The sequence below is a fragment of the Agelaius tricolor genome, unplaced genomic scaffold (assembly GCF_023055355.1).
Source record: "Agelaius tricolor isolate 1412-34295 unplaced genomic scaffold, bAgeTri1.0.p SCAF_33, whole genome shotgun sequence".
Taxonomy (NCBI): domain Eukaryota; kingdom Metazoa; phylum Chordata; class Aves; order Passeriformes; family Icteridae; genus Agelaius; species Agelaius tricolor.
In genome coordinates this window covers 52,282-67,400 of record NW_027269293.1, presented here as the reverse complement: position 1 = coordinate 67,400, position 15,119 = coordinate 52,282, and the positions used below count along the sequence as shown (strand labels likewise).

The following is a 15,119-nucleotide window of genomic DNA, read 5'->3' as shown; positions in this document are numbered from 1 at the left end:
CCCCCTTCCCTTGATCTGATTCAGGAAGTCTTCTGGAAAATTCCCGGAAAACCCCCCCCCGCCACTTCCTGGTGCCTTCCCACCCAGAATTCCCAAACTCCACCATTTTTCTGGTGGTTTTTGCCCAGTTCCCACCTCTTCCTCCTCATCCCGGGATTTCCTGTGTCCTGCAGCTCCCAAATCCCAGGATTCCCTCCCCAGACACCCCCAGGGCTTGGAATTCTTGGAATTCCTGGAGTTCCCAGAGCCCAATCCTGAATTTTTTGGGAATTTTCCACCCAATTTTGGCCATTCCCAAACCCCAGCAAGCTCTGTCATTTAGATTTTCCCTTCAAATCCTTCAATTTCCACCCAAAATCTGGGATCACAGAGCTGGAAAAACCTGGATTTTCCCAGCATTCCTGCTAAAATCCCAGGTGTCCACCGGAATTCTTTTTCCAGGAATTTCTTTTCCAACAATTCCACATTTTTATCAACAAGAAATTGATGGAATTTCAAGGATTTAATCGGATTTTTCCATCCTTTCCTGGATCCTGGAGATATTTGGATCTTGTTTTCCAGAGGTTGGGAATGCTGCTCTGGATCCTGGAGCCTAACTCAAATATTCAAAAATGCAAATGAGATGCAAATGAGCTGTCGAAATAAATTTCTTTTTTATTGCGGATTTTACAAAAATAAATTAAAAATAAATAAATTAAACCCCCCCCCCCCCCCCCCCTTTCCTTCCTTTCCTGGAATTCCCACGGAATTCGCACTCCAAGGAAAAAAATCAAAGGAAAAACCATTCCCGAATATTTCCCTCCTCCGAAATTCCAGGGATTTTTTTGTTGTTTTTTTGGGAAAGGGATGAAAATTCCCCAGATTTGGGGCTTTTCCCTCTGGGAATTCTCCACTCCAGAGGGAGATGGGATCAAAGCCATTCCCGGGGATTTTTGGGAAAATCCCATGGGATGAGGGAGGGAGAAGGAGCTGGAGCCTCCCGGAATTCCCAACGTTCCCAGGGCTCCCTTTTCCTGGGATTTGCCCCAGGATCTCTGCAGGATATTCCAGGCCAGGGCAGGTGGGGGGGATTGGGATCCTCCTGCATCCACGTTCCCAAATCTCCTTCCCTGTTCCCAAATCTCCATCCCTAATTCCCAAATCTCCACCCCCATTCCCCAACTCCATCCCTAATCCTGGTCTCCATCCCCAATTCCCAAACTTTCCTTCCCAATCTCCATCCCCAGTTTCCACATTCCCAAATTAACCCTCCCGATCGCACCTGGATTTTTCCCACCCCGGAGTGGGAACATGGAACTTTTCCCTTTTGGGAATCCCGGATTTTCCTGCCCTTATTGCTCTGGAAAATGGCTTCGATTTGGGATCCCGAAAAAAACCCCAAACCCCAAAATTCCATGGATTCTTCGACATTCCATGGATTCTTCGAAAGAGGAGGGGGGGAAAAAACCCCAAAAAAATTCCAACCTGATTTTTGGGAAGAGGGAACAGGAGGGGACTTGGGACCACCCCCCCCCCCCCCCCCCCTTTCCCAGCTTTTCCCTCTTTTTCCAGATTTTTCCCTTTGAGAATGGATGTCCCCAAGTGCCACCAACCCCGCGAAGCGAAGCAGGGAAAGGAGGGAGCGCATTCCCAGCATGGATCCCGCTGGATCCGGGGAATCCCGGGAAATCCGGGAATTCCTTCCCGCGGCAGCAGCGAAGCGGCTCCCACCCCCTCCCCATTGTCCCTCCCCGTGTCCCCTCCTTGTCCCGCCCTTTATTGCGACAGAATTCCAGGGAATTCGGAGCTGGAGCCGGGAATGTCCCGCTGGGATTCGGGATTTGGGAGAAGCGGCACCGGCGGCGGGATCGGGGTTGGGATTTAGTGCAAGAAACGCTGCCCATGCACGGCATTCCCGGGAAATGCGCCCCATTCCCGGCTGGAAAACTCCCGGGAAGGATCTCCGGGATTTGGGGTTGGGATCCGGGATTGGGATCCGGGATCCAGGCGGGGGGAGCGGGCGGAGCAGGGTTGAGGCACGGCTGAATCGGGCTCGTCCCGGGGTTCCCGGGAATTCCAGGAGCGGGATGTGGCTCCCGGAGGATCCCAAGGCTGGAGCGCGGCGTCTCTGGGGGAAGCGGAGTCTGGGAGAGTTCGGGATGCTCCAAAAACCGGGATAACTGCCCCCGGTTCCCATGGAAACCGGGATAACTGCCCCCGGTGAGCCTAGGAAGTTTCGGGATGCTCCAGCCGCACCGGGCTGTCCCGGCCGTCCCGGGATACCTCGCGCCGTGCCCGGGTACCGGGACTCCGCCGCCCGCCGCTCTCAGGCCTCCCCCGCCGTTCCCCCGCGGCTCCCGGGGCGGTGGCGGCGGCTCCGCGCGGCGGCGCCGGGGGGACCCGGGGGACCGGGGGGACACGGGGGGACGCAGCCCGGGGGACCGGGGGGACACGGCGGGGGGACGCAGCACAGAGCACCGGAGCGGAGCGCGGCGCTGGCGGCTCCCGGGCCGGCCCCGCGGGCGAGCGGCGGCGAGAGGCTCCCGACGGCCACGGCCGCTCGCAGCAGGGACCGGGCGGCCCCCGGAACCGCCGGAACCGCCGGAGCCCCGCTCAGAACCGGGCACCGCCGCCCTCCTCCTCCTCCTGCTCCGCCCGGTTCTCCGGTTCCCCGTGCCCCCGGAGCCCCGCTCAGAGCCCGGCACCGCCGCTCCCCTCCCCCGCCCGGCTCCTCCCGACCCCCCGGAGCCCCCGGTCAGAGCCGGGCACCGCCGCCCTCCTCCTCCGCCCGGTTCTCCGCTTCCTCCCTCGCCCCTTCCTCGTTGAGATGCGACTTCCCGGGCCCCGCGTCCGCCGAGGGCCCCGCGCGGGGCTGCGGGGACGCTCCGGCCGCGCCCCCGTTGGCACCGAGCCCTTCGGACTTGCCGAAATTAAAGAGCTTGCCGGGGTTGAAGGGCTTGGTGGGCGACTGCACCTTCTCGGTGCCCGCGTCCCGCTTAGTCTCGGGCGATTTGAGGAATTTGAAGCTCAGGAACCCCGGCAGTTTGTTCTCGCTGCCCGTGGGCGACTGCGGCGACCTGGCGGTGGCGGTGCCAGCCGCGCCGGTGCCCCCGGACAGGAACTTGCCCTGCAGGGGGATGATCTGCTTCAGCTTCATCACGTTGTTGGTGGCCAGCAGCGAGCTGGGCCGCTTGGGTTTGTCGGGGCCGTGCGCGGAGGAGCCGCCGGAGCTTTTCCCTTTGGCCTGGCCCTTGTCGTGCGCCGGGTCCTGCCCGGTGGCCTCGGCCTTGGCGGCCTCGTCGCGGGCGGGGTCGCGGTCGCGGCGCGCCTGGAGCTCGGCGTGGCGCTGCCGCTCCTCCTCCTCGCGCTTGCGGCGCTGCTGCTGCTGGAAATGGTGCTGGGCCTGCCGCTCGTGCTTCTGGGGACAGCGACAGGGGACATCGAGGGGACACCGGGAATGGGGCAGGGCCCGGGGACATCAGGAGGACGCAGCCAGGAGACATTGAGGGAACAGAAACAGGGGATGAGGAGGGGACACCAGGAAAGTGAGGGGACACTGGGCATGGGGTGCAGCCAGGGGACACAGCCCCGGGACATCGAGGGGACAGAGACAGGGGACACCAGGCATGGGGACACAACAGGGGGCACATCTAGGGACACATTGAGGGGCACATTCAGGGGACACTGGCCATGGGGACACCCCAGGGAGCCCAGTGGTGCCGGGGACACCTTGGGGACACCTTGGGGATGCCATCCCAGCAGGACCCACCTTGAAGGCCTCGCGGCGCTGGTACTCCAGCTTGGCCATCTCCTCGGCCACCCAGGCGGGAATGTCGGGAATGGCCACCTGGATCACGTACTTGAGGAGCAGGGCAAAGTGCTGGAGACACGGGGACACAGGGACACAGGGACACAGCTCAGCATTCCCGGCATTCCTGAAATCCCATCTTTCCACCCCAAAATCTGCCCCTTCTATCCAAAAATCCAGAATTTCCACCCCAAAATCTGGCCCAGTGTCCAGGGAATATATTAATTAATTGTCCAGGGATTTGAGTACCCAGGGCTGTGAGTCCCCAGGGATTTCAGTACTCAGGGATTTGAATATCCAGGGATTTGAGTACCCAGGGCTGTGAGTACCATGGAGTGTGAATATCCAGGGGTGTGAGTACCCAGGGATTTCAGTACCCAGGGATTTCTGGCCCATCCAGCCCAGAACTCCCCCGGCCATTCCCACCCTTGGCCATCACCTCCCTGAGCCGTGACCCAACCTGGGCACCCCAAACCCCATTGGGGTGATCCCAAACCCCATTGGGGTGACCCCAGCCCCGCTGCCCCCAGTACCTCGAGCACCACGACGCAGACGATGGCAGCCTGGGGGCTGAGCCCTGGGAAGAGGCGCTGCAGCTGCCCGCACTGAGCGATCAGGTAGCAGTTAACCACGATGGCCAGGACGCCCATGGCCTCCATCACCTTCTGCAGGACAGATTTGGGGCATTAATTAAAGGGTTTTTGGTTAATTTGTTAATTAGTGTGGTGGTTAATGGGGATCACACTGAGCCGATGCTGTCCCTGCTGTCCCCGTGTCCCTTGTCCCACCTGCCAGTGGCCGATGCTGTCCCCTCTGTCCCCACTGTCCCCATGTCCCACTGTCCCCAGCACCTGCCAGTGGCCGATGCTGGCCACGCGCTGCCCGAAGGGTCTCTGCAGGCCCGTGCAGAGCTTGAAGGCGTCGCTGCGGATCTCCAGGACGTTGTTGAGCAGCGCGCAGGCAGCCGCCAGCGGGAAGGCTGAGGAGAAGAGCACCACGTAGCCAAACTGGATGAACATCTCCTGGTAGTCCTGGAAGGTGTCCTGAGGGGACAGCGGGGACAGTGCCCAGGTCACCGGGGGCTCCGGGGTGGCTCCTGATGGGACAGCTTGGGAAGGGACGTTCTGGGAGGCCACTGGCCATGGGGACACCTCATGGAGCCCTGGGACACCCTGGGCATCCTGATGGCCACGGGGATACCTCAGGAAGGGACACTTTGGGAGGCCACCAGACACAGGGACACCTCAGGGGACCCATGGGACACCTCGGGTCCTGATGGCCACAGGGACACCTCAGAGAGCCCCAGAACACCTTGGGGAACCCAGCAAGTCCAGGGACATGGGGACAAAGGGGACAGAAGCCACCCACCTCGTACTTCTTCATGCAGCTCTCCACCTCAGCCTGGGTCAGCTGCGTGGAGTAATCCTCCTCGGGGGGGTCAATCCACGAGGCGCGGTTGCGCTTCCTCCCTTCCTCCTCGCCCTCCTCCTCCTCCCTCCTCCTCCTCCTCGCCAGCACCGCCGGCTCCGCCGCCCTGCCGGGGCTGCCGGGCTGCGCTTCGGCCTCCTCCTCCTCCTCGCAGAGCTCGAACACGGCCGCGGGGTCCATGCCCTTCTCCACCATGGTGGGGCTGCCCTCCTCCAGGAAGGGCTCGTCCTCGGTGCCGGCGGGCTCGGCGCGGCGCTCGGCGCGCTCGATGAAGCTCACCTTCTTCAGCTTCAGCCCGCAGTCCAGCGCGCTCTCCTCCTCCGAGTCCGAGCCGCGCCGCTCTTCCTCCCCTCCCGCCTCCTCCTCCTCCTCCTCGGGCACGCCGCAGCCCCCGTTCAGGCATTTCTTCTCGCCGCGCTGTCCCTCCGCAGGGGCGTGCGGGGGCGGCCGCGGGGCGAGCAGGCGGAGCAGGGCCCGCCCGAGCTCCCGCAGGCTCCGCACGCTCAGCTCGCCGCGCCGGAGCCGCCGGTACAGGTGCGGCTGCGACACCTCCCGCACGTTCTGCAGGAACTGCCGCGTGATCAGCAGCGTGGCCAGCATCTGCGGGGAACACGGGGGACACGGGGGACGCGGTGTCACCCCCCGCCGATAGCCGGGGATTGTCCCCATGGCCTGGCCCCGTGGGGTTCCTGGTGCTCCTGGCGTGTCCCTGCTTCTCCTGTGGGGTCGCTGCTCCTCTCTGATGTCCCCTCAGTGTCCCTGCTCCCCTTGTGGTGTCTCTGATGTCCCTTTAGTGTCCCCACCCCTCCTGTGATGTCCCCGTGCTGTCCCTGCTCCTCTCTGCTGTCCCCACAGGGTCCCTGCTCTTGGGTGTCCCCGTGCTGTCCCTGCTCCTCTCTGCTGTCCCCGCAGTGTCCCCACCCCTCCTGTGATGTCCCCGTGCTGTCCCTGCTCCTCTCTGCTGTCCCCGTGGTGTCTCCACCCCTCCGTGTCAGCCCCCCAGTGTCCCCTCTGCTGTGACCCCCGCCCACCACTGGCACCCCCATGGGGCGGGGCCGCAGCAGAGCCACCGCCACCCTGGGCGGGTTGGGTGTCCCCTGGGTGTCCCTTGAGTGTCCCCTGGGTGTCCCCTGGGTGTCCCCTGGATGTCCCCACGCTCCTACTTTGGATACTCCCAGGGTCCAGCAAAAGCGCAGGAGGCGCCTGAGGAAGATGAGGGAGAGGTGGAGGTGGAGGAGGATGGAGGGGAGCAGAGCCTCCCGGAGCTGCCGCGCGAGGCTCTGCGACAGGGACAGGATGAGCAGGAGCTGCGGAAGGGACACAAAAGGGACACAAAAGGGACAACACGGCGACACCACACAGGGATAGAGACACGCTGTGAGCCACGCTGGGCGGGGACACAGGCGGGGACACCCGGAGGGATGCGGTGGTGGTGGAGGGGGGTGGAGGGGTGCTGGGGACACTGTGGGGACATCAGCCCCGCTGGCAGGGTCCCCTCACCTCCTTGAGGCGCTCCATGTCCTTGAGGTAGAATCCGATGTAGAAAAGGCTCAGGTAGGAATTGACGAACTGGAACTGGCGGTGACAGCGGGGTGGCACCTCGGTCACCTCGGTGTCCCCTCAGCGCTGGCTGAGACCTTCTGCTTCCCTCCGTGTCCCCTCTGTGACACCTCCAGCCCCAGCTGCCACCTCTGCAGCTGCCAGGAGCCCTCCGGTCCCCTCTGTCCCTCCTGGACCTCTCTGGTCCCCTCTGTCCCTCACCAAGAGCCCCCAGTACCCCCCAGTGCCCTCTGTCCCCTCTGTCCCCTCAGCAAGAGCTGCCAGGACCTCTCCAGTCCCTCCCACTCCCCTGTGTCCCTGATCCTGGCCCCTCCAGTCCCCCAGTGTCCCCCCCGTGTCCCCATGTCCCTGTGTGCCCCCGTGCCTCCATGTTCCCCCCATGTCCCCATGTCCCCCAGTGTCCCCTTGTCCCCGTGTCCCCAATGTCCCTGTGTCCCAGTCTCCCCTCAGTGTCACCCCAGTGTCCCTGTGTCCCCGTGTCCCCTCACCAGGACCATTTTGATGATGAGGTGTTTCTCGTAGGCGCTCTGAAGCCGATAATTCTCTGCAGGGCACAGGGCGAGTCAGGGGGGCCCGGGGGTCCCAGGGCCACCCCAGGGCCACCCCAGGGCCACCCCAGGGCCACCGCAGGGTCCCCAGCGCACCCATGTCATTGAGCCACAAGGCCACTTTCTTGTAGATCTCGTCACAGGCAGTGACAATGACAGCCAGGATGATTTTGGGCAGGAAGCGAAGGACGCGCGGCAGCTCCTGGATGCTGAGCACCAACTCCTGTGGGGACAAGTGGGGACAGGGACAGGAACAGGGTGGGGACAGATGGGGACAGGGTGGAGACAGGGACAGGGATTGGACAGGGACAGGGATGGGACAGGGACAGGGGACAGGGAGACAATCGGGGTCAAGATCAGGATCAGGAACCGGAGCAGCACCAGCAGGAGGAGCAGTGCCACTGTCGCTGTCCCCAGAGCAGGGCCACACCTGGAGCTGGAAGCAGCCAAGCATGAGGAGGAAGACGAGGATGAGGCAGGCCAGGCAGACGGGGAGGCTGACAAGGCTCTGGAACAGGAGGCGCTTCCAGGGCGGGTAATAGAACTCCTCAGCGCTGGTCACTGGGCTGATCCGCTTGGTGCCCTGCAGGCACGGCCCGTGGCACACCCAGGGACAGGGACCCACGGGACACTCACAGGGACAGGGACAGGGACAGGGACAGGGACAGGGACAGGGACAGGAACAGGGACAAGAACCCCCGGGGCACCCACAGGGACAGGGACCCCACAGCCCCAGGGACCCCACAGATCCAGGGTCCCCTGCTGGGACCCTGGGGCTGGTGGCTGAGCCCCCCTCAGGAAGGGATCTGGGGGCCTTCCCGAGGAATGGGATACCCCAAAAGGAATGGGATACCCCAAAAGGAATGGGATCCCCCAAGGAACGGGACCCCCAGGAATGGGACCCCGGAAGGGAGGTGACCCCGTGCTGGTGTCTGACCCGGAACTGGGGCCGGGGCTCCTCCAGGGACTCTGCGGGGGTGTCCAGCGTCCCCCACTTGTAGGCGAACTCGGCGCCGCGGCGCTTCCACTCCTCCAGGAACAGCGTGGCCCAGATGACATTGAAGATGGCAAAGACCACGCAGGAGATGTCCTGGCTGGTCTGGGGGACAGACGGCACCAACTGCACCAGGGTTGGTCCCCTCCCCGCCCCCACAGACCCCAAATGCAGCCCTGGGGGGTTGGGAGCCCCCCAGCCTCGAGGGAAGGGATGGGGTGGGGCATTGAGGGAAAAGGGGGAAGGAATCCATCAGGGACGGGGGGAAAACCCCACAAGGACGGATGTAAAACCCCACAAGGAAGAAAAGGAAACCCCACAAGGAGAGATGGAAAACCTCAAGGAAGGATGGAAACCCTCAAGGAGAATTGGTAAACCCCAAGGAGGGATGAAAACATGTAAAGGAGTGTGGAAACCCTCACAGAAGGATGGGAACCCCAAGGGGGGGTGGAAACCCCCCAGGAAGGTTGGGAAGCCCCCAGAGTGACCCCAGAGTGGCCCCAGGGTGGCCCCAGAGTGGCCCCAGAGTGGCCCCACCTGGTCTCTGTCGGTGAAGGTGTAGAGGATGGAGCCGAACACGGCCGGGTACACCATGGCCGAGGTGTAGAAGCCCAGCCAGGCAAAGTACATCGCAATCTTCACCCCAAAATAGTCACAGATGTCATCTGGGCGGGGCACAGGAGACATCAGCAGGGCCGGGACCCCAAAACTCCACTGGGGTCACCCCAAAGCTCACTGAAGGGCTAGGGCCCCACAAACCCTCCTGGGGTGACCCCAAACCCTCCGAGCCCCCCGAAGCGCCCCTGGTCTCACCGAGGGGCTGCGCCTCGCACACCGCCTGCACCCAGGACTTCATCAGGCGCTTGAGGATCCTCTGCTCGTGCAGCGGGAACAGCTGCTGGATCACCCCCCGTGCGGCCAGCTCCGGGACTGCCACGGGGACACGGCGTCAGCGACATCGGGGACACGGGGACACGGCCCGGGGTCTCCGCTGCCACCCCGCGTGGCCCTGGGGGGGCGGGAGTAGGGGCGGGGACAATGGGGACAATGGGGACAGCTCTGTGCCCACCAGGATCCTACAGACCCCGCCCAGCACACGGCCCCAGGGATGGGGACAATGGGGACAGGGGGTCAGGGACAGTGGGGACACGGCCCGGGATCCCCACTGCCACCCTGCATGGCCCTGGGGTGCTGGGGCTGGCACAGGGACAATGGGGACGGTGGCACGTGGGAGCTCCGTGCCACAGGGGCAGTGTCAGCAGTGTCACCGGCTGCCGTGGCACTGTCACCGGCTGCCATGGCAGTTGTTACCGGGTGCCACACTCACTGATGGGCTGGCCCTCCAGGAAGTGGATGTTGTGCAGGGACTCGCCCTGCTTGGCCCGCAGGTTCTCCAGCCAGTAGCGGATGATGCTCTGCCGCTCCTGTGGGGGACATGCCGCCAGTGACCCTGTCCTTGTCCCCTCCCTGACCCTATCCCCTCCCTGTCTCTGTCCCTGTCCCCAGTGCCAGGGGTGGCTGAATCCTCACCCAGCCTCCCCAGATCCCCATATCCCCATATCCCAACACCCCCATATCCCTGGATTCCTGACGTTCTGTATCCCCTATCCCTGTACCCCACATCCGGGTACCCCATGTCCCCATATCCCACACCCCGTCCCCACCTGGGAGCTGAAGAAGCCGAGCTCGTTGTCGATGTTCTCGTAGATGAAATCCTCCTCGCAGGAGAAGCCGCGGGTGCCGCCCCCGAACTCCGCCTTCACCGGCTTGCGCAGCCCCAGCTCGTCCGCCCCACGCAGCAAACTGCGGGGACAGCGCGGGGACAGTGTGGGGACATGTTGAGGACAGCATTGGGGATACATTGGGGACACTCTGGGGACATTCTGGGGACAGGCACGCACCTCTCGTAGGTGGCGGTGAGGAAGAAGGCGTAGACGCGCGTGTGCCGGTGGTGCCGCACCTGCACGATCAGCTCGGGGATGCCCAGGCGGATGTGGTTCAGCAGCCACAGCAGCGTGTGGTCATCCGTGCTGTCTGCGGGGACAGTGCCGTGTGTCCTGCCCCGTGTCACCGGCCCGGTGCCCATCCTGACGCGTGTCCCTCATCCCTGCTCCGGTGCCCCTCCATCCCTATGTCCCTCACCCCAGTCCTGATCCTGCCATGTGTCCCTATCCCGGTCCTCATCCCTCCAGGTGTCCCTCATCCCTGTCCCCATCCTGTCGCGTGTCCCTGTCCCGGTCCCCATCCATCACACACTCCCTATCCGTCCCCACCCCTCCCTGCATCCCCAATCCCTCCCCCATCCCACATCCCACATCCCACCCCAATCCCGCATCCCAAATCCCCCAATCCCCCATCCCCCATCCCCTCTGCCCCCTCCCGGACTCTTCCTCCCATCCCCACCCCCTCCTGCCCCAGCTATCCCGGTTTTACCGATTACATCCCAGTCCCTGTTTTCCCGGTCCCACCCCACCCGATCCCGGTTTTCCTGGCCACATCCCAATCCCGTTCTCCCGATCACATCCCAGTCCCTGTTTTCCCAGTCCCACCCCACCCCTATCCCGGTTTTCCCGGTTTCCCGGACCGTTCCTACCCGGGAATGTCATCAGCACGTCGCAGTTCTCCGTGGGCACCGTTTTCATCCAGGCCTTGTGGGACATGATGTAGCGCCCGGCCTGGAGCAGCCGCTTCCCGAAGAGTTTATCTGCGGGGGGAGGCCGGGCAGGGATCAACCCCCGCGGGCAGCGGATCCCAGAGCGCCCCGGAGCCCCGGGCTGGCGGCGGGACGCGTCCCCGCCTGTCCCCAGCCCGGCCGTGGCACGGGGCACGGCGGTGCCACCGCCCTGGCATCGGGTTTCTCCTGCGGTAGCTCCCAAAATCGGCCCCGACAGCTGCGGGGAGGAGCCGCCAGCGCGTCCCGCCACCCCCGGCGGTGCCGAATGTCGCGGGGTGTCCCCTCGGAGCGTCCCCAAAGGCTCTCACCTCCTCCCGGAGCCCGGGCACGGAAAAGCGCAGGAAAAACGGGGATCGGGAAAAGCAGCCGGTCTCCATGGAAACCGCGCCGCCGCGCCGGGCTGCGGTGGGGACAGTCCCCAAAGCACCCCCGGGGCGCGGTGGCACCGAGGGGACACGGCCGCTGCCCCGCCCGGCGTGGCTGGGACGCGCTGTCCCCGTGCCCGGTGTCCCCAAAGCGCCGCCCGGGGAGGGTGGGGACGGGGGGGGGGGTCCCAAAAAATCCACCCGGGGCTGGCAGGGAGGGAGGGGGCCCCCGATGGCGTGGGGACCCCGTTTGTCGCTTCCCTGCCTCAGTGTCCCCTTGTGCCTCAGTGTCCCCTCCTCGGCCCGGGATGTGGCGGTGCCCCGGGGCTGGGAAGGGCTCGGGGTGCCGGAAACCGCCCGGGAAAACAGGAAATGCCAGAGCTGCTGATGCCAAGAAGGCACCCCAAAACCGGACACTTGTGGGGCCCCCAAAACCGGACACCTCTGCTGGGACCCCCCAAACCCGGGAACCTCTGCTGGGACCCTCCAAACCCCGCGCCCTGACGGGCTCTGAAAGGCTCCGCTGTCCCCGAGCCGAGGGTGGCACTTGAGGACAGCGCCAGGCTGCCACCCCCGCTGTGGCACCCGTCCGGCAGGCTGGGCACGGCCGTGCCCCGCCCTGGGGTGCGGGGGTGCCAGGCTGTGGGGCAATGGGGTGCCAAGGTTTGGGGGTAATGGGGTGCCAGGCTGCTGGGGCTTTGAGGTTTAGGGGTGCTCGGGTATCGGGGTGTCAGGGCGTTGGGGGGCTGGGGTACCCGGGTGTGGGGATGTTGAGGTATTGGGGTGCTGGGGGTATCAGGGTACTGGGATGTTGGGGTGTTGGGGTGTCTGGGTGTGTTGGGGTGCCAGGCTGTTGGGGTGTTGGGGTGTCAGGGTGTTGGTGCCAGGCTGTTGGGGTGCCAGGCTGTTGATGTTTCTGGGTGCAGGGGTACCAGGGTGTTACAGTGCAGAGCTCTTGGGGTGACAGGGATGGGATGCCAGGGTGTCAGGGTACTGGGGTACGGGGGTGCCCAAGTGCCTGGGTGTTGGGGTATCAGCATGCCAAGGTGCCAGGGTGTTGGGGTGCCAGGGTGCTGGGGGGCTGAGGTATTGGGGTACCAGGGTGTTGGGGTGTCAGGCTTTGGGGATGTTGGAGTACCAGGGTGTTGGGGTACAGGTGCAGCTGGGTTTTGGGGTACTGGGGTGTAGAGGCACCATGGTGGTGAGGCGCAGGGTGTTGGGGTATTGGGGTGCCAGACTCTCAGGGTGCCCGTGTTTTAGGGTGCCAGTGTTTCAGGGTGCCAGGCCATGGGGATATCAAGCTCTGGGGTTACCCGAGTGCCCACGGTGGGCATGGGGCGCTGGCGGAGGTGGCCGTGCCACCCTGGCCGGGCAGCCGGGTGACGCCGGCGGGCTGAGCTCACCCACCCTGCATTATTTATGTCCTGCCCGCAGCGGTGCCACCCGGCGCGGGCGGCGGCTGCGGGGCCACTGCCACCCGCGTGGGGCAGTGCCCACCCCGGGGGCACAGACCCAGGCCCGGGGGGGCCCAAGCTCACGGAAAAGGGGGGTCCCCAGCACCCCCAGGCTGGCTGGGCTTTGGGGGGTGACCGCCACCCTCAACCCCGCTGTCCCCGCGGCCCCTCCCGACACGAGGTGCCACCACCGAGGTGGCCCCGAGGGCTCGGCGGGGCCGGCGCGCCGTGTGCCACCCCCCGGGTCTCCCCGCTTGTCCCCGTTTGTCGCCGGCCGTGCCGCTCACCTTGGCTCCCGGGCTAAGGTCACCGGAGCTGCGGCGTGGCGGGCACCGAGCGGTGTCCCCGGGGGCACGAAGTGGGTCACCCGCCCGCCGGCAGGAGCCCCGCTCGGTGCCACAGCTGCCACCAGGCCCTGCCACCCCCCCGCGCCGCGGGGACCCTGATCCGGGGATGTCACCTGGCCCCGCGCCACGCGGGGGAGGGGACCCCAAGGCCGGCGTGGGGACAGCGACACAAAGGCTGCGAGCTGCGCCACCCCCCTGTCGTGCTGGGGGGGGCACGGGCCTGGCGAGGGAGGGTGGCGGGGGCAAAACGCCTTCCCGGGGTGGGGAGGGTGACACGGGGGGTGTCACCGGTGGGGGGGGACGGGACACGGCGCCGGCTGCCAGCGCCATCCCGGGGGGAGCTCGGGGCTGTCCGGGGAGGGGGGAGAGGTGACAAAAACCCTCCGAGAGCCACAGAACCCCCGCCATGAGGCGGGACCCGCCCGGGCGGGGGGGCTCGGAGCCCTCCCGGTACCGGGGGGATGCTCAGAGCTCCGGTACCGGCAGCCTCGACCGCCCCCCCGCCGCATCCCGGCCCGCATCCGCAGCGAGCCGCATCCCGGTCCTCCCCGTGCCCCCCCCGCCTCTCCCGGTTCCCCGTACCCAGCACTCCGGTGGGCGCCGCCGGTTCCGCTCGCTCCTCCGCGGCCGGGCCCCGCCGGGGCCGCTCTCCGTCCTGCGCCGCGGCCGCCGCCGCTTCGGGCATGGTGCGGGGCTCGGCGGCGGCGGCGGGGCCGGTGCATGGGGCCGCCGGGGCCGCCGGGGCCGCCGCTGCCGCCGCCGCTGCGGCCGGGAGGAGGGACAAAGGCGGCAGCGGCGGAGCGGAGCGCGGAGCCGCCGCTCCCGGTTCGCTCCGGTTGGCCGCGGCTCCCGGCCACGCGTGTCCGGCCGCGCCCCGCGGGGGGGTCCCGGGGGGAGCGCGGGGGGCGGCTCGGAACGGGGGTGGCACGGTGGGGCCCCCGCGGCGGCACCGGTGTGCCCCGAGGTGTCCCCCCCCCCGCTCCCCACATCGCCCCCCCGCTGTGCTCGGCCTGTCCCCAGCGGTGTCCCCAAGTGCCACCCCCCCGTGCCCCCCCGTGCCCCCTCAGTGCCCCCCCCGCCCGGTGAGGCGGCTCCCGGTAACCCGAGCGGGGTGAGCGCTGCCCGGTGACATTTGGGGTGACCCCCCCCTCCCCCAGAGCGGCCGCCCCAGCACGGGGGGGTCCCCCCAAAGTCCCACAAAGGCCCCCAGAGCCCCCCCAAAGCCACTCCAAACCGGGGGTCCCGCCCAGCCCGGCCGCTCGGAGCCCCCCGGGATGCGGGAATTGGGCCCGGTGCCAGCCCGGCTACCCGGTGCCACCGGGAGATGTCCCCGAGCCGTCACCTCGGCTGGCACGGGGGAGGCGGGAGCCGCTGCCAGGCCCGGGACTGGGGGGGCACGGGGGGGGCACGGGGTCAACGGGGCCGTGCGGGCTGTCCCTGCCTGTCCCAGTCCATCCCAGCCCGTCCCAGTCCATCCGTGCCTATATCCCCCCTGGAAGACAAGCCCAGATTTTGGGAATTGCAATAGGAATAATAATAATAATATACACTATCTAAATTATCATTATAATTATCATTACCATTATCATTATCGTTATCATTATTTAGCCACAAGAAGAAGTAAAATATATTGGTTTAATCTACAAGGTGGCGAGAAGACAAGTCAAAGGTTAAAACCAAGCAAAAAAAAGGTCTAAATGCAAAGAAATATTTTAAGATAAACTCTTATAAATCTGCATGAACCTCTGTAATGGAGTCTATAGAAAATATGGTTTAAGTTAAATAAATATACGTATATTTTTATATATTTTATATTTATATATAAATTATATATATTTAGTACAAAACCACTACAATACTATATTAAATATATATTATTTATATACATAAAACTATATATTTAATAAATTTATATTTATATTTATTTAACTTAAAACATATTCTCTACGGACTGCTCATTTA

At 64.8% G+C, this 15,119-nt stretch overlaps 1 protein-coding gene across 5 annotated transcripts; it reads right to left on the bottom strand.

Moving 5' to 3' along the window:
• Positions 1 to 634: 634 nt before the first annotated feature.
• Positions 635 to 14,094, bottom strand: ANO8 (anoctamin 8). Of its 5 annotated transcripts, none has more exons than XM_071451984.1 (18): positions 13,740 to 14,021; positions 10,911 to 11,021; positions 10,219 to 10,351; positions 9,982 to 10,120; positions 9,645 to 9,741; positions 9,131 to 9,247; positions 8,855 to 8,982; positions 8,261 to 8,443; positions 7,754 to 7,906; positions 7,420 to 7,546; positions 7,264 to 7,319; positions 6,716 to 6,790; positions 6,379 to 6,522; positions 5,156 to 5,815; positions 4,639 to 4,830; positions 4,321 to 4,452; positions 3,749 to 3,859; positions 635 to 3,397 (listed from the first exon to the last, which is right to left on the bottom strand). In XM_071451984.1, the coding sequence occupies exons 1-18, from the start codon at positions 13,840 to 13,842 to the stop codon at positions 2,735 to 2,737; spliced, it is 3,324 nt and encodes a 1,107-aa protein (XP_071308085.1). In that variant the 5' UTR covers positions 13,843 to 14,021; the 3' UTR covers positions 635 to 2,734. The 5 variants fall into 5 exon arrangements, with proteins under 5 accessions (XP_071308085.1, XP_071308086.1, XP_071308088.1 ...); XM_071451985.1 differs by having other exon boundaries at positions 8,261 to 8,422; positions 13,740 to 14,019; XM_071451987.1 differs by lacking the exon at positions 13,740 to 14,021 and adding an exon at positions 13,098 to 13,308.
• Between the last annotated feature and the right edge of the window lie 1,025 nt (positions 14,095 to 15,119).